The sequence below is a fragment of the Phyllobates terribilis genome, unplaced genomic scaffold (assembly GCF_046119375.1).
Source record: "Phyllobates terribilis strain yellow unplaced genomic scaffold, ASM4611937v1 Scaffold_2__4_contigs__length_985480577, whole genome shotgun sequence".
Classification (NCBI taxonomy): domain Eukaryota; kingdom Metazoa; phylum Chordata; class Amphibia; order Anura; family Dendrobatidae; genus Phyllobates; species Phyllobates terribilis.
Genome location: NW_027362762.1, coordinates 846,456,789 through 846,478,241, shown reverse-complemented (window position 1 = coordinate 846,478,241; position 21,453 = coordinate 846,456,789). Strand labels below are relative to the sequence as shown.

Genomic DNA, 21,453 nt, shown 5'->3' with positions numbered 1-21,453 from the left:
TGCAGGTTTTTGCAGCAAGATGTAGGGGCAGAAACCCTGATTCCAGCAATTTGTCACTTCATGTACTAGTTGCAGCAGTTGTAATATCAGAGTTGCCGAGTTATTATTTATTTTACTCACTTAAAGGTGCATCTCACTAAATTAGAATATCATCAAAAATGTTAATTTCAGTTCTTCAATACAAAAAGTGAAACTCATATTATATAGAGTCATTACAAACAGAGTGATCTATTTCAAGTGTTTATTTCTGTTAATGTTGATGATTATGGCTTACAGCCAATGAAAACACAAAAGTCATTATCTCAGTAAATTAGAATACTTTATAACAACAGCTTGAAAAATGTTTTTCAAATCTGAAATCTTGGCCTACTGAAATGTATGTTCAGTAAATGCCTCAATACTTGGTCGGGGCTCCTTTTGCATCAATTACTGCATCAATGCTGTGTGTCATGGAGGCGATCAGCCTGTGGCACTGCTGAGGTGTTATGGAAGCCCAGGTTGCTTTGATAGCAGCCTTCAGCTCATCTGCATTGTTGGGTCTGGTGTCTCTCATCTTCCTCTTGACAATACCCCATAGATTCTCTATTGGGCTAAGGTCAGGCGAGTTTGCTGCCAATCAAGCACAGTGATACTGTTGTGTATAAACCAGGTATTGGTACTTTTGGCAGTGTGGACAGGTGCCAAGTCCTGCTGGAGAATGAAATTTCCATCTCCAAAAAGCTTGTCGGCAGAGGGAAGCATGAAGTGCTCTAAAATGTCCTGGTAGACGGCTGCGCTGACTTTGGTCTTGATAAAACACAGTGGACCTACACCAGCAGATGACATGGCTCCCCAAACCATCACTGATTGTGGAAACTTCACACTAGACCTCAAGCAGCTTGGATTGTGGCCTCTCCACTCTTCCTCCAGACTCTGGGACCTTGATTTCCAAATGAAAATTGGAACTCTGGGACCTTGTGGAGTGTGTCAGTGACTGCCTTCTGGACATCTGTCAAGTCAGCAGTCTTCTCCATGATAGTGGAGCCTACTGAAACAGACTAAGGGACCTTTTTAAGTGCTTAGGAAGCCTTTGCAGGTGTTTTTTGTTAATCATTCTAATTTACTGAGATAATGATTTGTGTTTTCATTGGCTGTAAGCCATAATCATCAACATTAACAGAAATAAACACTGGAAATAGATCACTCTGTTTGTAATAACTCTATATAATATATGAGTTTCACTTTTTATATTGAAGAATTGAAATAAATACATTTTTTGATGATATTCTAATTTAGCTAGATGCACCTGTATATAGCACCATCAATTCCACATAACTTTACAGACATAATCAGTATTTCAGTATGTCTTTGGAGTGTGTAGGGAACCCCACAAATACATGGAGAGAACATGCAAACTCCTTACAGATGTTGTCTTTGTTGGGATTTGAACTCAGGACCCCAGCACTGCAAAAGCAACAGTGCTTACCATTGAGCCACCACTGCCCATAATCTAGCAGAGTTGTACTGTTGATCCCTGTGTAACCCTGCCTACACTACTGATTTGCAGATTTCTGTCAATATACATTGTAGACAGAAAGCTGTTTAGGAGTAGTGGAGGTGTAGTTGGACTAGGAGGCACAAGACACCTAATCCTCTAGTAATAATCTCCTGCTGATAAAACACTGATTGTATTGAAACAATAAAACACAGCCCAGTAATTGATACGTCACTGGAATCAGAGTCTGTGCCTCTACCTACATCATGCTGCTCTCAAGTTACATAGCAAATAACCTGGTGATAGATTCCCTTTAAAAAAAATGGAGAAAATGCTCAAAGATTTGTTTTATAAATTAATAGATAAACTGCAATTTTAAAAAGAAAAATTATATTGAATAAAACATCTCTGAGAGGCGACCACCTCTATGAGAGGCGACCACCTCTGTGAGAGATTTCAAGGGGAAGTAAGCAAGGTGTGCCCATCTGCTGCACAAAGTTTCTTTGGCCGACTACTATGCATACTCGCATAGCAGTTGGCCAAATTTTTTTGTGGTTGTCGTCTCATTGTACTTCTATCTTAAACAGATGACGGTAGCACACTCATTTCAGCGGAATACTAACAAATTACCCAGTGATCAAATTCATCACCGCCATATAAATCCTGCTGGTGAAAACCAGTCCCAGCACTAGTCCTGACCCAAGACAGTAAACTTCACATCATAAAACGGACAGCGTAGCGGCAAATAGATGGGAAATTAAACAGCAGACCGTTCTCTTCTCCAGTTATAACTTTACCTTTCCAATATATCTGCAGCTTATCCGCCGTGTTCTGGTAGAAATCCTGAGTGAATTCTGACAACTCATCGATGTTTGACTCCTGGACATAGAGAGAAAGTATAAACAGGGCAAAATATGACATCCAGCAAACAAAAGAAGTGAGGTTCTATGTTAGGCAGACAACTATAACTTTAACAAACAACTCTGTTTTTTGATCTCTGAAAATATGATCCTTTGATCACATAGATGATGCTCTGTACTACTTCAGTAGTGCAGTGGTGTTATCCGGCATGTCACTTTTATACTGTCAGACTGCCTGATAGATTGTGCCAGAAGAGCAGTCTATTAGGCTTTGGTCATTTGCAGGTCAGGAGGACATTGTTAGGTCTCTGATCTCTCCAGCAGCGACGCATCGGCTCTATCAGCATTCTGAACCGATACAAATAACCTCTTACATGCCACAGTCAATACCGACGACAGCATGTAATGAGATTGACTCCATCTGCTCACGGCAATGCAATTGCAGAGAGTGTGCGTGTGTACACGAATGTGTGTGTGTGTGCGGGCACGTCATAAGGTATTTGATAAAGACCTATTACAAGTTGAAACGTTGTCACTGATGTTCTTGGCAGAATAAACCGCATTTTGATAACTTCACCTGGGACTTGTATGCTGTCTACATTGCATGCAAAGGGAGCCCAGGGAGCACGATCCAGGGTGAATATGCATCGCCTTTTCAGGCCCTAATTGAAATAGACATGTTCTATTATGTGGATGTGAAAAGGCAATAGTGATGGGAAATAGTGGTAGTGGGCTGTCGTCAACAAGGGGGAACAGTGGGATACTGCCATAGCTTACAACCTCATCTGCATACTGAGGACACATTAATCTGTAAGTGGCACTTGGCACTGACATCCTATCCACGCAGAACACGTCAGCAATTGACATACTAAGAACTTGGTTATTACATGTTAACCAGTAATTGAAGCTGAAATTCTCCAATCCCTGTGAGGAGTGCAATTCTAATATCTTGCAATTACGCTAGAAGAGTCTAATTCCATGCAATAAATATTGGAAAGTTGTTCTAGTCCAGGTAAGCAATTGTGAGGACCGTTGTATGGACGGCTTATAATGTCACCAACTAACTACGAAAGAAGGAAAGTGCCAAGGATAAAGCTCCACAAACCTTCTTGTGGTGTATGGCTTCCAGGAAGACTTTGCACTGTTTGTAGACATCATGTCCAGCTTTATGATACGTCTTTAAAAACTCAATAAAATCTTTAGATACCCGATCCGTCTCAAGGCTGTACTGCCGAGTGAGAGAAGGGCTAGGGGCTTTAGCTTCCTTCATATCTGTTTCAAAAAAAGAACAAGATTTTACTTTATATAAGCGTTATTATAAATATAGATTAAAAATGGAAAACATTGTTATATGAGGTATGAATGATACTTCTGACAACTTTTTTTTTGGTTTCAGTTAGATGTAGCGGGATTCATGATTTCACACTTTAAGGAACCTGTCTGCTGCAAAAAATGCGATTTACCCGCCGACATAGTTGTAATCTGCAAGTCAATGGCAGTGTAACCTCTCCTGCTGGTTTACAGAAACAGCGGCTACAGGAAGAACATGAAGTTTTATTCTCCCTGCAGTCGCTGACTTACATCCATTGGGACAATGAGGGGCTGTTACGGACACAGCTCACTATATCGAGCGTAGTGTAATCACTTCCCCTGCTCCTTGATTGACAGCCTGCTCTGTACACACACATTGTTTTCTGGGGGGGCGGGGGAGGACCAGGCCTCTACTGAAGACTGACAATTCGGGTCGGAGCTTCTGCCTGTACAGCCCACTCTCCCCTGCTGCCAGTAGAGGCAGCACTGGAGGAGCACAAGGGCATGAAACTGCCTAGATCCAGCCAGCTGCAGAGAAGTGCTTGCAAGCTGTATAGCATATACTGCCTAGATCCAGCCAGCCGCAGAGAAGTGCTTGCAAGCTGTATAGCATATACTGCCTAGATCCAGCCAGCCGCAGAGAAGTGCTTGCAAGCTGTACAGCATATACTGCCTAGATCCAGCCAGCTGCAGAGAAGTGCTTGCAAGCTGTATGGCATATACTGCCTAGATCCAGCCAGCCGCAGAGAAGTGCTTGCAAGCTGTATAGCATATACTGCCTAGATCCAGCCAGCTGCAGAGAAGTGCTTGCAAGCTGTATGGCATATACTGTCTAGATCCAGCCAGCTGCAGAGAAGTGCTTGCAAGCTGTATGGCATATACTGTCTAGATCCAGCCAGCTGCAGAGAAGTGCTTGCAAGCTGTATAGCATATACTGCCTAGATCCAGCCAGCAGCAGAGAAGTGCTTGCAAGCTGTATGGCATATACAGCTTGCAAGTACACGCTCCTTGACTAGGAGACTGGCCACCTCAGAGGTGGCCGGTAACTTGGGAATGAGCTGTGCACACTAGAAATTTAAAAAAAAAAAAAAATCCCTCCATTTGAAAGTATTTTTAATAAGGGATCATCTGCAAAGCAGCTTGTTTTTAAAAGCACTTTGCAACTGTCTCCCATTCAACAGCTCATGAACAGATTCCTCCCAGTGCCTTATTATTCTCCATTGTAAAGTAAATAATCTCCTCCTAAAACATATAATACCAAATACTCCTTGAGTGAAATAATGAAGGCATGAGTCACATCGCAGGACACTTGGCAAGGTTTTGTCATATTATTTATCCAACATAAGGAGATTGTAGTAGCAAGAATGCTTGTTATAGTCACTTGTCCACTGTGTGACAGTGACCTCGGCATCCACCATCCAGCAGACGGCACCGCAGGCCACATGGACAAGAGAGGCACACAGCATGGAGATCAGATGTACGAATGACTGACTTTCATGGACAACATCGCTGAAGCCATTTTTTCTTTTTTAGGGTGGGGTGGGGTGGGGTGGGGGGATTTATTGCTCAACCAGGCTAACTATACAGAGTATGCACTGACAGCACTCATCGTACTGAACATTATTATTTCTGTTACTAGGTTTTTGCTATTTAAACTAAGAGCAGCATAAAGTAGGGGTAGAGACCCTGATTCCAGCGATGTGTCACTTGCTCAGTAGCTTGCTGTAGTTTCAATACAACCAATGTTTTAACAGCAGGAGATTATCACTGCAGGACTAGGTGTCATGTGCAGGCCAGTCAGGCTAATGTGTGAGACTCCGTCCCCACCACTGATTGGCAGCTTCCTTCGTACATTGTTAGCGAGCTGCCAATCAATCGTGAGGGGGCGGGGTTATACACAGATCAGCAGTCTGACCACTGCTATATTTACAGCAGAGAAAACAGGGAGTCAATCAAAACTGCACCAAGTAGTCCTGTAAGTCATACATTGCAGGAATAAGGCTCTCTGCCCTACATCATGTTCCTCTTAGATTATATAGCAAAAACCTGCTGACAGATTCCTTTTAAGGGGTTGTATGTAATGTGTATAAAAAAAACCAAAACAAACAAACAACAAAAAAAAAAACTGTTTTTTTTTTCAGAAACGATCAGACTTTGCTCTAATGAAGCTTAGCCCCATTCACTTGAATAGGGCCGAGCATCAATATCACAAATTCCACAGACAAAAGTATTGTTGCTCTGGAAGAAGACCGCCATATTTTTCAAACATTAACCCCATCATCACCATGTGATTTTCCATTATTTTGCAGCTTTGTTCTCTCTTTTTTTCAATAGCAATCTATGGATTAAAGCAGCATCAATTATTCAGCTCCCGTTCAGTTTATCACCTCGTAAGAAAAAGGAAGCATTGTGCAGCTCCATGTTTATTCACTGAACGAACCAGTTAAAAGTCTTTTTTTTGTTTGTTTTTTTTACTTTTGTGAAAAATTGTAGTTTAATATAGGACACCGTTCACATAACCATATAATGGACAGGGAAAAAATTCCAAGTGCGGTAAAATGGTAAAAAAACAAAACCAAAAACACAGCCGTAAAAATAAAACTCAAAAAACAATGTCAATCATTGTGTGTTAAAAATGGGCTGCGGGTCAGTATGATTCCAGAGATGCCAAACCCGTATTTTTATTTTTTTTTTTTTACGTTTTATTGGCTTAAAAAAAAAAAAAAAAAATTCAGAACTTTGTAAAAAAAAATAAATAAATAGAAAAAAAACATATCTTTTCTTTTTTTTCTGCTGAAGGAGCTGTGTGAGGACTTGCTTTTTGAAGGGATACCATTTTGTGGGCACAAACATTTGACACATTTTTTTTGGGGGGGGGGGGGGCAGTACAGCAACCGAAAGTCTTGTAGTTTCGATTTTTTTTTCTCTTTTTAGCACTTAACGTACAGTTTAGAAAAAAATTCTATTTTTTTTTTTATACCTTTGTTTTAATTTTGGCACCGGCAACTCAGCCATGTAAATGCTGGTATCAGTGATTGACATTTAAATAATGAAACCGCAGCGATCGGTGGTAACTCTGGTGCTTCTATTGGCAGATGCCAGGTGGGTAACACAGCCAGCATCTACATGGGGTATTGGTGTGGGCTACATACACTCCCTTTGCCTACATGACAAATTTGTGTTTCATGGTCGTGACAGGGGTAATACTTTTTCACATAAAGGATGTTCTTGCAGAAGTTTACCTGAGGACTACTAGAGAGTCTGATAATAAAATTATTAACAAATTTATGTATTTGTTGGGCATTAAAAAAACAAAACAAAAAAAACCACTATAATAAAATAAATATATACTATATAGTATATATATAATTTTGTTTATTTTTTTTCTCATGGATTTAAATCTTCAGGTGAAACAAAATTTCCGTCACACAAAGCAATAAAGGGAACCTGTCAGCTTCATTTTATGGTAGTGCTGTAAAGAACAGGGTGCAACAATCCTGATATCTGTGATTCAGAAGTGTTGTGCCTTTTTATCTCTATGTAAATGCATGAGCATTGGGGGAGTACCTGTCCACCTGCAGTTCATGGATCCTCTTATTTTTCCCATCTGGTGCTGTCCTCCACTGCGCAGCTGACAGCAGAGATAAAGACTCTTCTTTTGGCTGGGAAGGGGCATGAAGGACACATGCACAAGATTACGGTATGTAGCAGAGGTGACATCACCCACCAGAGCCTCTGAATCCACTGTGAATAATACAGCCAGAGGGCGGGCCGCACTAAAGAGGAGAACTGACTACAGGTGCACCTACGACACCCCCCCCACCACCACTACACTTGCAGTCTAATTTGCATAAAGGTAATAAAAACAAAAAACAAGAATGGCGCAATGGATCCAGATAAAAGTATTGTAGTAATTGTGGCACAATGACCTATACACCTCTGGTTGACACCATAAAATTAAGTTGTCAAGTTCCCTCTACATGACAGATACATGTGAACATACTCCAAACACAATGAGAACACAGACACAAGCACATGTATGTTATGGACCCACCTCTGATCTTGTCATAAAGCACTTGTGTATCAATGGAGGGTAATGAAGTAAAATACGACAATGACACATTAAAACACAGCATGATTAAAGCAAATGATAAATGACGCAAGGCTATGGCAAACTTAGGGTATGTGCACACATTTAGTATTTGCATTAAATTTTTTCTACAGCAAAAAACAAAGTGATGGAAGGAAAAACACTGTGGAAAATATGCATCTTTTTTAACCCCATTCATACGCTGAAAGGATTAACATGCTGCAGATATGAAAAAAGGTTTTGAAGGATAAAATAAGCAGCATGTGCATGAGATTTCATTCACTTTGTTATAGTAAAACGCTACGTTTTTTTTTCTTGCGGCAAAAACGCAACCTGTGAACAAGCCCTAAGAGAAGCATTAATGTATCAAGATAAGCACAAGCAACAAGCAGGGCTGTGAAGTCGGAGTCCATTTTGGTGGAGTCGCCGTTGGTATAAAATGGACCAACTCCAACTCCTACAATATATAATAAATTGGGTACAGTAGTTCAATGCAGTTTGTGGGGAATATTTTTTTCATAAGAATTTGGGAAAGTTATGAAATGTCCTATAAATGTCTGTCCTATTCCTGATCTAAGGGTCTAGACTTTTAGCTGAGATGAATCTGTGCTACAGTAAATTCATCACTTAAACATGAGCCATGTATGAGGGAGTCGGAGTCGTGGAGTCGGAGTCATGAAAATTGAGGAGTCGGAGATTTGGCTTACCGACACCATAGCCCTGGCAACAAGCACAGACATTGCCAACAGCAAGTCACACTCTAAGAAGAAAAGTGTGGATCATCCATCCATACAGACATTACTGTACGGTCAGATCTGTCAGCCATGATGGTTAAGAACTATTTCCCTATCACTTCTATACTACCAGTGCGATTACTAAGCAATGGCTGGACACAGTATTTTTTCTGGTTCTGAGAAAACTGGTGGCAGAAACCATATAGTGTTATTGTGCTGACCATTGAGGGGACTTTTTTTTTGATGTGCTGCCATTTCAGAAGAAGATGGCAGTGTCATGCACAGTCTCAATATCCAGATTGCTACATCCAGCCTTTGGCATCAGGCACTGATCAGAGACCAAGAAAATTAGCCTCTGATGGTGCAATCTCTTTGGTGCCAGTCAATTACAACTGAGAATTCGACAAAGGGAAATCCATCTGTCTGCCCATTGGCCACAACACGATGGTGGAGGGCTGATGATTTACCATGGAAGCTGAGGTCCACCTAACATGTGTAAATCTGAAAAGCTGGAAAGCTCTGAAACACCATATGTTTCACAGAATTATAAAAGTGTTACTCCCTAGGGAGAACAAAAAAAAAAAAAAAAAAAAGAGTAGAATTAATATTAAAGCGGTTTTCCCACAAAGTAAGGACATAAGTTCCACAATTGGAGGTGTTAAAAAAATGTCCCTGTATGTGTTGACCATGAACTGGAGCAGCTCTGCACGGTCAGACACAGCCATTACACAGTACACAGCAGGGGCACATTCATAAGATTATCTCAGCACAGGAACATATTTTTAACTTATTATTACTCCAAAATCTAAACGCACTTTGTTGGTGGGACAACACAAATAATGTTATACGGATTTAAAAAAAAAACTATCAGTTAGCCTGTACAAAGGTTTCCCTATTGGGTTTGCTCTCCGCTGTGCACATGAAAGCTGATGCATAGGACTTACTCAAGCTTTGCGCTTAAAGAGGCAATGACCATCTTCATCCACATGTTGTTTTCTGGCTGTGACTGTCGGGTGAACTAGGGGTCTGTAGTTTCTGTGCATATCATTTTTGTCTAGAGTTTCCCTGCGGCATACAGTGCAGGTACACCCTCTCCGCAGTGTCTTATAGTGAAAGGTGGAGTGACACTTCTTATACAGCTTAAAGAGCTCACCACAGACACACTCCACACTGATATATACAACAGCAACAATACACTAAAAAGCAAGTAGCACTGGCTAAGCTACGTTACCTTCAGCAGGGGAGGCCAGCTCCCAGGGGGGGCCAAAAAGACCCTTGAGGTCCCTGAGAATATCAGTGCTGCGTTCCCTCCCTCCTGCCTGTACTGCCTTACCAGGCTTCTCTTCAGTGTCTGAATTGTTTCAGGACGAAACCAGATTGCCCAAAAAAAAGTAAAAATGACCAGAGAAGTAAAATCAGGATAAGGAAAAATACATGCAGAAAAAAAAAGAAGTCATGGTTAATGGATGAAACATCAAATGCAAATTAAAGCAACAAAAGCAGCACCATGCAGAAAATTGGGGTTACCATTGCCTCAGGTTTGTGATTATCTAACCAGATCACTAGATCTAGCACAGTTTGGGCACAGTATGGCTCGGCGCCCTGCTGTGTGTGTTTTTTTGTTTTTTTTTTAAACACAAGCTATCTTAGTGAAGAAAAACATTTGCACTTTGTAAGAAAGTTGGCTGCTCTGCAGGAATTTTTCTTTAAAGGAAGAGAAAAAGAAACTAATCTGTAGATGAAATACACTAAATTTCAGAAATGCTTTGACCAAAGTGGGAATGTCACATGATAGATGAACCAGTCATGTGTAGAAGGAAACGTATTCTGACAGCGGCGTCCTACCGATGATACAGAACATTACAGGAGCAATGCACACAGTAGTAAGGCAGTGTACGTTGTGGTGCACGGTAGTTACCTTTCTTCGGGACACTTTTCGACGAGGCTGTAAAGAATTTCTTCACGGTTGTCACTTTTCTTGTTTTTTCATTGGATTTCTTTTCTTCAAACTTGGTGAAGCCAAGAGACGTCTGACCCCCCTGAGCTCCTTGGCTGCTGGCGTAAGCCTCCTCTTCTTCCCGCTGCAAGCTATAATGGCAAATGGCAACAGGTCACGACTAGACCTCAAATAAAGCCACGGAGATCAGATAATATTGCTTGTGGGAATTGCCCAGCAGATTACGTGGATTCAAGAACGTGGAGCAGAAAAGGTCAAGACATCTATCAAAGAGAAGTGCGTCCACGCCGGCATGGATGGGAGTATGTCAACAATCTAGTACCGGGATCGGAAATCTCCCCCCATCTCTCGTATTAGGGAGTCAGACTTCTTCTGATGATCTGTGCTGCCCTTAATAAAAGTGTAAAATCCATTTAATCCACAGAGATAGATCATCAGACAGATAGAGAGAATACATCGGCTCAGTAGAAAACATCAGTCTCTGTAAATAAAATCAGCTGATCGCCAGACAACCCGCCGGGGGAGGATCAGCTGACGCTGCGGAGCTGGGCAGAGCAGTTTTCTCTTGCATCAGTCACAGGTAAAATCTTTCATGGTGGTCAATCAAATAATTGACATCAATGCAACACATAGATACTCAGCCTCTCTGCTGCGCCTCATGCAAGGGAAACAATAGCAGGGAAGCCTGCTCTATGGAATAGATCAGAACATGCAAAATGACGTTTCAGTCCTCCTGGACCTTGTTCACATTATTATTCTGAGTAGAAATGCAGCAAGCGGGCAAAGCAAGTACTGGGTCAACAGCACTAGAAGGTAACAATAAATCTTGACTTCTGGCACCGTTGGCCCAGTACTTGCTGCATTTCTATTTAGAGTAGTAATGTAATAGTCCTTCAGGACCTTGTTCACATCATTTCACGTATTCTGATCTATTCTGAACGTATCCTTCTGTGGCTTAATTAATTGTAAATGCAATTATAGCACCGTGGTTAATTCCCAATATATATTGGATAGATTTCCTACAATTGAGCACCAATATCTATATATCAGCATGCTGACCAATAAAAAATTTATATACCTGCTTTATGAAATCCATGGATAGATGATGTTCTTAAAGGAATTGTCCACTATATTGATTACGTACCCCACTGATCAGTTAGGTGTGGTAGTGGCCTAGTGTGAGCCGTGTATGGAGAAGAACACCACAACCCGTGAAATTCAATAAGAGCTGAGCTGCAGTTTGGGCAATGGCCGCTAAACACTATACAGACATACGCCGTCCCGCTCTCTATTGTGTATACATCTGGCCGCCGGCACAGCTGACAATAGTGTATAAATGTGTCTGCTGGGTATTGACCCCCCACCAATCTGATAATGATGACCTGTCCAGGGGGATAAGTCAGCAATATCAAATTGGTGAACAACCCCTTTAAAAGCATCTTTGAGCACCGATTAACAGTGCTGAGTTCACACAGACTGCGGTGGGCATGCCGCACACTTTCAGAGCCATGTAAAAATGACTAGAAACCAATTGTGTTAAGCACTCTATGAATTGTCACTAATCAATAAGTCAAATCAATATTTAGTTTTTTTTTTAAGAAATAATTTAGGGTATAGCTAACCATAATCTTTCATACTGGTTTCCGCCATGATCTCTCTCTGGGCTGAACTTGCACAATGTCTTTCCCCTTCTGACATATAGAGAATGATGCATGACTGTCAAGCGAGCTTCCTAATAAACTGCGCAACCCTCCTAACATGTGTGCAACAGAGTATGTGCAACGTGAAAGCAGCTCAAGGCGCCGGCTCACGTCCATAAGTACTATACCGTTCTGCAAGCTCCCAGTCTTCCTGGATTTGTTTCTGTCGCGCCTTCTGGTACTCCTCCCTCCAGCACTTTGAGCAGTACCCTTGCCACGCGGGATTTCCATAGTAGCCACATCCTTTTTTACAGAGTAGTTCTGACTGGTCCACATGGATGGCCCGTCGCTCCGATTTAAGACTCATCTTTCTAAGACAAAAAAAAAAATCTAATTTACTGGGTCTAAAAATGCATAAAGCCAAGTGTAAAATATCCTTTACGATGTTTACATGGATGAATCACACAAGAATTTTTTGGCATTGTACAGGACCTGCAGAAAGTTTTATTTTTGCCACAAATGTGTGGAATAGCGATGGCGGAAATTTAAAAAAAAAAAATGACTTTGGTACGATGCCATCCGCCGCCAACCACTCCTCTTCATCATCGTAACCAACATTAACATTGGCATTATCCTTACGTATACCCTTTCTTCACACGTGACCGCTGCAGTCGAGCACTATCTTTCCAGACCTTTACCAATCACTACATTAAATTGCATGTACGAACTAATAAAAGATCATAAGTGTCCAGCCAACAATGCCACATACATATCAATTCAGGAGACATTCTCCGCAGCTGACAGATGGGACCCCCAGGTCGTGGAGCCTCTACACATTCATTAGTTGCCTTCTCTAGGTGTCGTGCTTTCAGCACAGTCTCTTCCTTATACTAAGGAATTGAGAAACCCAAAGACACTATGCAGTGGACTTATCGATGTGATTATTCTGCACAGAACCATGCGGACAAGTGTGCCTGCATCAATAAATGGGAACAAGGAATTATTTATTGGTGTTTTTCATTTATATATGAACTTACAAGAAAAAAGATGTGTGAAGGAGGCCTTAATTTGGCATTTAAACCCGCCAAAGTATTTTCATACGTAAGAAATGGAAAACCAGGATGTTCAGAAAATTAATATTTCCTTATCTCTTGCTTCATTTTTAACAGGTGACAATATGATATCTAGGTTTCTGAATGGTTATACAGTTTTCTTCAGGCTACAGCTGTATGGCGACATGTGTTGTATGACAAGAATAGTGCAGCGGTGCATTGGGACATTGCATTTAACGGTGTCAATAGGGCTGCATTCCAGTGAACAGGAAAAAAAAATCTGACTTATTTTTGGTCATTGTTCTCAAATCAGTTAACCTTGCGCTCAGAGACCTTAGACCGGTTTCATACATCCAGCATTCACAGTTCATCTATGGAGTGTAATGTGCAGATGAGCCACGACTCTCCTGACCCAAACTGAACAGACGCCCATAACACTGATAAGCTCGGACCAGGAGGCCCCTCGGCCGGCATTATGGTCTGCACTGACCATAAATGTCACACATGTGAAAACGGTCTGTGATTTTGTTATTTTACAGCCAAATTGTGGCACTAATTAGTCACATAAATGTTTAGCAGAGTAGCAGAGTGCAGCCTTAGCCTAGGGGTGCTTTCACATTGCGTTCTGGCACCAGTTCAGTGGCCCCGTCGGGGCTTAAAGGGGTTTTCCCACGAACAAACGTGCTGGACCCCGGCCGATCGTACATTGATGCCTTATTCTACGGATAGGGCATCAATGTAAAAGTAGTGGACAACCCCGTTAAAAACAGGAAGGGAAATATTTAACCTCACACCTGGTAGACCATATTCCTGTATGATCAGAGACAGTCATTACACAGGGGAACATTTATAAGATTTTCCCAGCACAGGAACATTTTATTTGAACACATCCAATTGTGGAAGTTATTATTCCAAGATCGACTGATTAAAATGAACTTTCGTTCATGGGAAAACCCCTTTAAGTCCAAATCCAAATCCACTTGCATAGACTATAAAGGGGCCGGAAGAGCGAACGTGTGCTCTGTCGTGCATCATTTTCGGGACCTGTACACCTATTGGAGGTGGACACTCAGACGTAGTAGACTGTGTCTGGGTGTCCGCCTCCAGTAGGCGTATACGCCCAAAAATGATTCACGACAGAGCACACGTTCGCTCTTCTAGATCTTTATAGTCTTTGGCCCCGTCAGGTTCGGAAGTAAACCCCAACGGGAACCTTAAAACAGGTGAAAGCACCCTAATTCTTGTGGTTTCTCTCAGTACAATTAATGCATTTTATATCTACGGGGAGGTTGGGGGATCTCTAGAGATCTGTAGACAGCAATACACAAAAGCAGAGTGTTGGCAGAAACAGACAATCCTTTAATCGCACTTGCACCTTATAGTGACATTTACATATGCTAATGTGCTCCTTTTGATTAACTAGAGTGACATAGTGTTTGTGTATTTATAACAGAACTTGTTGACTTGATATATTCATCTGTGTCTTGCTTATCATGTGTACCTCTTGCTGCATCCACCATGTTGCCCATTTTAAACTGTCTTTTGTCTTTATGTTTATATGTATATGCTTTATTTTCCAGTTTTTTTGGTATCTTGATTGATCAATAAAAATTAATAATTTCATTGAATGATTTGATTGTGTCTGAGCATTGGTTAGGTTTACAGTTTGTTGGTCTTTTGCTTGGACTATGCCATTAATGGCATTATATAATATGAGATGATGATTGGGGTTTGCAATCCTTCTTTATGTTTGGCAATAATTGTGGCTGGACTGCCTGACCATCTAATCATCTAATATGAATGGAGATGTCCTAGCAAAAAAAAAAAAAAAAAAAAAATGGAGGGAGCCCCCTGGTGCAATGATTTCTAGTATCAAGGAGTGTAAAGGCTCATGCAGACATCCGTGAATCTCGGTCCAATCGTGGACAGCAATGTATGGTCTGCCCATGGGTCTCCCAACCAGAGCAGCAGCTTCATAGAAATATATCCGGTCAGGAAACCCACGGCCATGCATCACAGTCCGCGATTGGACCGAGATTCCCAGACTTCTGTTGTGCACATAATACACGTTATTTTATTTAACCCAATGACAGTGCAAATCTTGCTTTGAAACGCGTTGTTCTTACATTTTTGCCTCTATGGCTATTTACAGACCAGCACCCGGCTGCCTTATCTTACTGTTTTCATGGGAGATAAGCCGTGGCCAGGTATCTGACAGCAGCTTATTCTCCTGTCCCTATGGAGAACACATGAACACTCAGACCCCCGTGTTGTGAGATTTGACCCCAGAACCCCAATTCTACAAGGTAACTGCTTAAGTCTGAGCCTCCTCACTGACCTACATACATAGATGAACCAATATTAGCACTGATGAAGATCATTGTTGATATTAATGTCATATAATTGACTCTACAAACCCTGCAGGCTGCTTTATATGTGCACAACAGGTTAATGCCACAAAGCAGTGAAGGCAAATATTAGCACATGGCGAACATGTTATTGCATTTGTTGTTTTTCCATGTACAAAAACACCAGCTCATAAGAGAAGTCACTGAAAGAAACAGGAGCCCAAAAATGTCAAGAAAAGGAAATACAAGAGGCCGGAACGGGCTGATAATGAGAAGAGACATTGCTACACATTATAAGGCAGGGTTCCCCAACTCCAGTCCTCAAGGCCCACCAACAGGTCATGTTTTCAGGATTTCCTTAGTATTACACAGGTGATAATTGCATCACCTGCACAGGCAATAATTCCATCACCTGTGCAATACTAAGGAAATCCTGAAAACATGACCTGTTGGTGGGCCTTGAGGACTGGAGTTGGGGAACCCTGTTATAAGGCATCAGCAAGAGGAAAGTCACGAGATACTGCAGCTCCTCACAGCAGGCTATGGACACACAACTGCTGCCATCGGCTCATGTGCAGCCCGACTGCAGTCACATCATGCTAACGGGAGATGGAAGCTGTGATAATAAATGAGGTTTGTCCATAAAAGAAAAAAAAAAAATCACTATATAAAAACTAAACATAAAAAGTAACAAACTAAGTGAAGAGGTGACCGGCCACAGATCTGCAGGGCGAGGACACAGCATGAACGCCTGGAGTGGGGGGGAGCAATAAGCTCGGAACGGGGTCACACACCTGTGAAACATGGACTAGTCTTGCACTGGATGAAATAGCTACGGTCGGGAAACCCTACGGTCGGGACAACAGCTTCATTTATGCCTCTGATGCACTTTCAACATAAGCATGGTCTGTGTTTAATGGATGTGTGTAACTAGCCTTTGGGTAACCTGAAGCAATAACTACACTTTTTTTTTTTTTTTTTTTAGAGGAGTAAGGCTCAGTTCATATTGCATTTGAAGTATACACTGAGAAAGGCTCCAGTGTATACGTTAAGTGCATCCATAAGGATCAATTACCCAGTAGGAGGACAAGAGGGAGTCCATCTGGACTTTTTAAAGCTGGTATAATATACAGAAAAGTACACAGTGTAAACTTTTTCTTTTTACGCTGGAATTTAAAGGGCGACGTAGATCACTGCGAACCTTCAGAATAGCATCCATCCGAGGTATACACCTGGCTATACTCACTGTCATGTGTGTCCTTCCAGAGACTCAGACATAATATGATCAGGGCTTAATGGTGCCCATACGTCCGCTGAACACGGCCGACACTGCGATTCTTATCATGGCAGGCCTCATACATATCAGATGGTAGGCCAATCCTGCAGATATCCACAGGTCCAGACAACTTTCATCTAAAATATCTGTGGGCCTTACAGCACTGTTGATGTGATACTTCAATTCATAGGACTTTATATGACTTGTGAATCCTCACATCGTGCGCACTGTGCGTTTTGAAGGCTCTCTGTGCCGGCGGCGAGACCGGCTTGTCATCAAGTATGCGATAGGCATGCTCCTGGCCACATTCCGACTAGACCTTACTCAATACAAGTGAGCTTGGAGAGGCTGCGCACAACTAGTCAAAATGTGACTGGGAGTATGCATATCGCATTCTGGTGGTCACATAACCAGCCGGTCTCGCCATCGGCACGGAGAATCCTCACAAAGTGCGACGTGAGGATTCACGTCTGCAGTCACATAAGAGTGTTTGTTCTAAAAATGGGCAGCACACGGATGAGAAAAGTGGATCCATGAATGGAGCCTAAGGTCACGGCCCCATTATCAGTATTTGGTCAGTATTTTTTCTCAGGAGTGGGATCCGAAACCAGGAGTGGATGATAAATGCAGAATTGGTGACTTGTTTCTATTATACCTTTGCTCTGATTGTTCCTCACCTGTTTTTTTTCTCCCACTCCTGAGAAAAAATACTGACCGAATACTGATAGTGGGACCGTGGCCTTAGTCTGACAGAATGGTCAAATCTGGGACAAAACAGCCCCAATGTACGAAGAATATGCCTTACATGAGACCACATAGGAAAGCTTTGTCCTTTACATTCACAAATGACAATAGTCAGGTGACTACACTGGCCAATGGCTGCCATAGGTTGGCACATAACCACATAGAAAAAAAAATAGGACCATAACAGCTAGTGATTGGCAAATCTTAAAAATAAAATTTGTGCCCCCACACACTCATCACTTTTTGCTTACTTCAGATTGTAACATCTGGAAAAGAAAAGTTGAGCGCTACCATGAGTCCTGTGGCTGCCAACAATATCATCCTGAGACCTTTCGTATGTGAGATTTTGCTTTTCATCCTGAGACTGGACTCACTCACAATTTTGCCCAAGAACACTGCCATAAATAAAGAATGGGATCTCATCATCCTCCAAGAGAAACTTCTTCCACATATCTGGGAGCAATTTGGTGATTAACAATGCTTTTACAGCATGATGGAAACCGTGTTACAAGGCAAAAGTAGTAGATAAGGGTCTCGGTGAAAATAATGACATTTTATGTCTATGGCCAAGAAACTCCCCAGATCCCAATCCCATTGAGAACCTATGGTAAATCCTCAAAAAGCGGGTTGACAAACAAATACAGAAATTGGGATACATGCCAAGCACTGATTACAGAAGAATGAGTTGTCATCAGTCAGGATTTGACCCAGAAGCTGAAATCCAGCTGCCAGGGCGAAGGGCAGAAGTCTTGAAAAATAAGAGACAACTCTGTAAATATTGAGTCTATACATAAACTTGATGTATTTGTCAATAAAAATATAAAGAATTATGAAATGCTAACAAGTGTACTTTAAGGGTATGTGCACACTGTCCGGAGCCGGCACGGTGGAAGAGCCGCTGGCGGCTTCCGCTCATTTTATGCAAATGAGCGGCACCATTTTTTTTTTTCCACCTGCGGACTTTCCTCATAGAGGTTAGATCTATGGGGACAGCCCACATGTGGACCCGCCAGAGAAATTGATATGCTGCGGTCTGAAAAGACACGCTTCATGACAGTTTCTGCGGGTGATCCGCAGACGCATAGTGGGCATGCGATTTCTACAAATCCCATCCACTATGCTGTAACATCTGGAGGCTGCGGGTTTGACGCTCCATAACACGCAGCTTCAAAGCTGCAGCGGCTCCTGAGTGTGTGCATATACCCCAAGTCACCAAAGAAACATTTGACTAAAAGATCTAAAAATAGTGAAGCAGAAAACTTTGTAAAGACCAAAAGTTGTGTCAGCCTCAAGACTTTTGGCCCAGACTATAGAATAAAAAAATCCCTCCATTCTTGAGAAAGGAGGGTTTTTTTCCCCTCTTCTTCAATTAAGGTTAATTGCAAAGTTGCTTGTTTTTACTAGTCCTCTGAAGTTTTATCCATTTATTATAAGGATGAAGATGAGACGGAGCAGCCGCTGCCCGCACTGATGGAAAAACACGGAGCAGCCGCTGCCCGCACTGATGGAAAAACACGGAGCAGCCGCTGCCCGCACTGATGGAAAAACACGGAGCAGCCGCTGCCCGCACTGATGGAAAAACACGGAGCAGCCGCTGCCCGCACTGATGGAAAACACGTAGAAACCGCTGCCCGCACTGATGGAAAACACGGAGCAACCGCTGCCCGCACTGATGGAAAACACGGAGCAACCGCTGCCCGCACTGATGGAAAAACACGGAGCAGCCGCTGCCCGCACTGATGGAAAACACGGAGCAACCGCTGCCCGCACTGATGGAAAACACGGAGCAACCGCTGCCCGCACTGATGGAAAACACGGAGCAACCGCTGCCCGCACTGATGGAAAACACGGAGCAACCGCTGCCCGCACTGATGGAAAACACGGAGCAACCGCTGCCCGCACTGATGGAAAACACGGAGCAACCGCTGCCCGCACTGATGGAAAACACGGAGCAACCGCTGCCCGCACTGATGGAAAACACGGAGCAACCGCTGCCCGCACTGATGGAAAACACGGAGCAACCGCTGCCCGCACTGATGGAAAACACGGAGCAACCGCTGCCCGCACTGATGGAAAACACGGAGCAACCGCTGCCCGCACTGATGGAAAACACGGAGCAACCGCTGCCCACACTGATGGAAAACACGGAGCAACCGCTGCCCGCACTGATGGAAAACACGGAGCAACCGCTGCCCGCACTGATGGAAAACACGGAGCAACCGCTGCCCGCACTGATGGAAAACACGGAGCAACCGCTGCCCGCACTGATGGAAAACACGGAGCAACCGCTGCCCGCACTGATGGAAAACACAGAGGACACCGGTACCAGTTGTTCAAGTACAAGTTTAAATCTGGCCGTGTGAATGAGGCCTGAGGAGCACTGCAGATCCCAGCACATCAGAACACAACATCAGGGCAATGTGAAGTGGAGCTTATTATAGGATGTCTGTACAGACCACCATACAGTGACTGCACAGTGAGCAGGTATCTGTGTGGGGGCAGGGGGCTGCAGGTATCTGGGGAGGGGAGGGGAGGGCAGGAGTCTGGCAATGACTGCACATTATGGCCTGTCATAATAAGGAAGTCACATATGAAAACAAGTCACATCCGGGAGGGGCCACAGGAGTCCCGCTATAAGAGCCGCGTACACGGCGTGCAGCCCCTCCCTCCGGCCCACATTGCCGCTCAGTGTCGCCGCTGTAGCAGGTCTCAGAGGGCCGCTCTCACCTTTCCCGGCTCAGCCTGCAACCCCAGCCCCGTACGTCTCCTCACTCAGCCCGGCCCCGGAGCACTACACAAGTCAGGCCTGACGTACTGACGTCACACGGTGCTGCGCCTCAAGCCTCGTTTTGGATTTCACTTCCGGTTTTGTATTGTCATAGTATGTAGAACTTGAACTCTGCAGAGGGTGGGTGACCGCAGTGGTGCGCACTCCCCAGAATAGCACTTGACTAGATGTTGTCCTTGGTGGGATTTGAACTAAGGCCCCCCCTTACTACAGAGTAACAGTGCTAACCACTGAGCCACCATGCTGCCTTAATTATTTTACTTGTGTTTTTATTGTGTTTTATTGAGTCTTTTTTTTTACATGTGGTTTAATCGTGTTTTTCCAGCTGCGGATTTTGTCTGTTTGTATTATGTCATGTACTGTATTAAATAAAGCTGCTATGTCTTGGAAACTCTTGTTATTTGGCTCTGATAACACAATATTGGTAAAGTCATGTGGGGATTTGCATGCATTTTTATTGTTTCTCCGCTGCAAAAAAAAGCAATAAAAAACTCGTATGTCTTTTTTTTCCTGTAAATTTTCTTCAGCTCACCGAATTCAATGGGGAAAATCTGAAAATAAAACATATATTTACCGCAAGAGAAATTGACATGTTCTGGATTTCAAAATCACATCACAAGTCAGTTACCCATGATGAGTTTTTAGTGAGTTTTTAACTCTGTGTATTTTTGCTGAGTCAAAAACGCAACATTTTACAGTTCCAGCAAAGTGGGTTGGCTTTATAGAAATCTCATGCCCACTGTTACTTGTTTTTAAACTGACCTGTGGTGCATGTTTTAAATCCTCAACATGCCAACTTCTCTTGCAGGTACGCTGAGTTTTATGTGGGTCTAGCCCTGTGGCTCATGCGTTCAATCTGGCTCTATGCCTCATATATTGAGCCGTCCACCCTGGGTCTGGCCCCATGTTTTGTGAGTTGGGCTGCCCGCCTTAAGTCTTTCCCATACTTGCTGTGTTGACCTGTCCGCCTCGAGACTGGCCTTGTGTCTCGTGTGTTGGGCCGCTCATCCTGGGTCTGGCCTCGTGTTTTGTGAGTTGGGCTGCCCACCTTGATTCTTTCCCGTAATAAGTGCATTGGCTCGTCCACCTCGAGACTGGCCACGTGTCTCGAGAGTTGAGCCACCCACCTTCCTGCCTCGAGTGTTTCCTGTATTTGGTGTGCTGGGCCATCTGCCTCAA

The 21,453-nt window shown here is 43.0% G+C and overlaps 1 protein-coding gene across 3 annotated transcripts in view; it reads right to left on the bottom strand.

Annotated features, from left to right (window-relative positions):
* The window catches only part of RABGEF1 (RAB guanine nucleotide exchange factor 1), a 28,806-nt gene extending 8,462 nt beyond the window's left edge, over positions 1-20,344 (bottom strand). The window contains exons 1-6 of one of the 3 annotated variants that reach the window (XM_073667839.1): positions 20,214-20,344; positions 12,255-12,437; positions 10,388-10,557; positions 9,701-9,820; positions 3,440-3,606; positions 2,272-2,353 (exon numbers count right to left, since the gene is read on the bottom strand). In XM_073667839.1, coding sequence (XP_073523940.1) covers positions 2,272-2,353; positions 3,440-3,606; positions 9,701-9,820; positions 10,388-10,557; positions 12,255-12,433 — 718 coding nt within the window. In that variant the 5' untranslated portion in view covers positions 12,434-12,437; positions 20,214-20,344. The remainder of the gene's footprint in view (positions 1-2,271; positions 2,354-3,439; positions 3,607-9,700; positions 9,821-10,387; positions 10,558-12,254; positions 12,438-20,213) is intronic. The other 2 variants (XM_073667840.1, XM_073667841.1) reach the window with 2 other exon arrangements.
* Between the last annotated feature and the right edge of the window lie 1,109 nt (positions 20,345-21,453).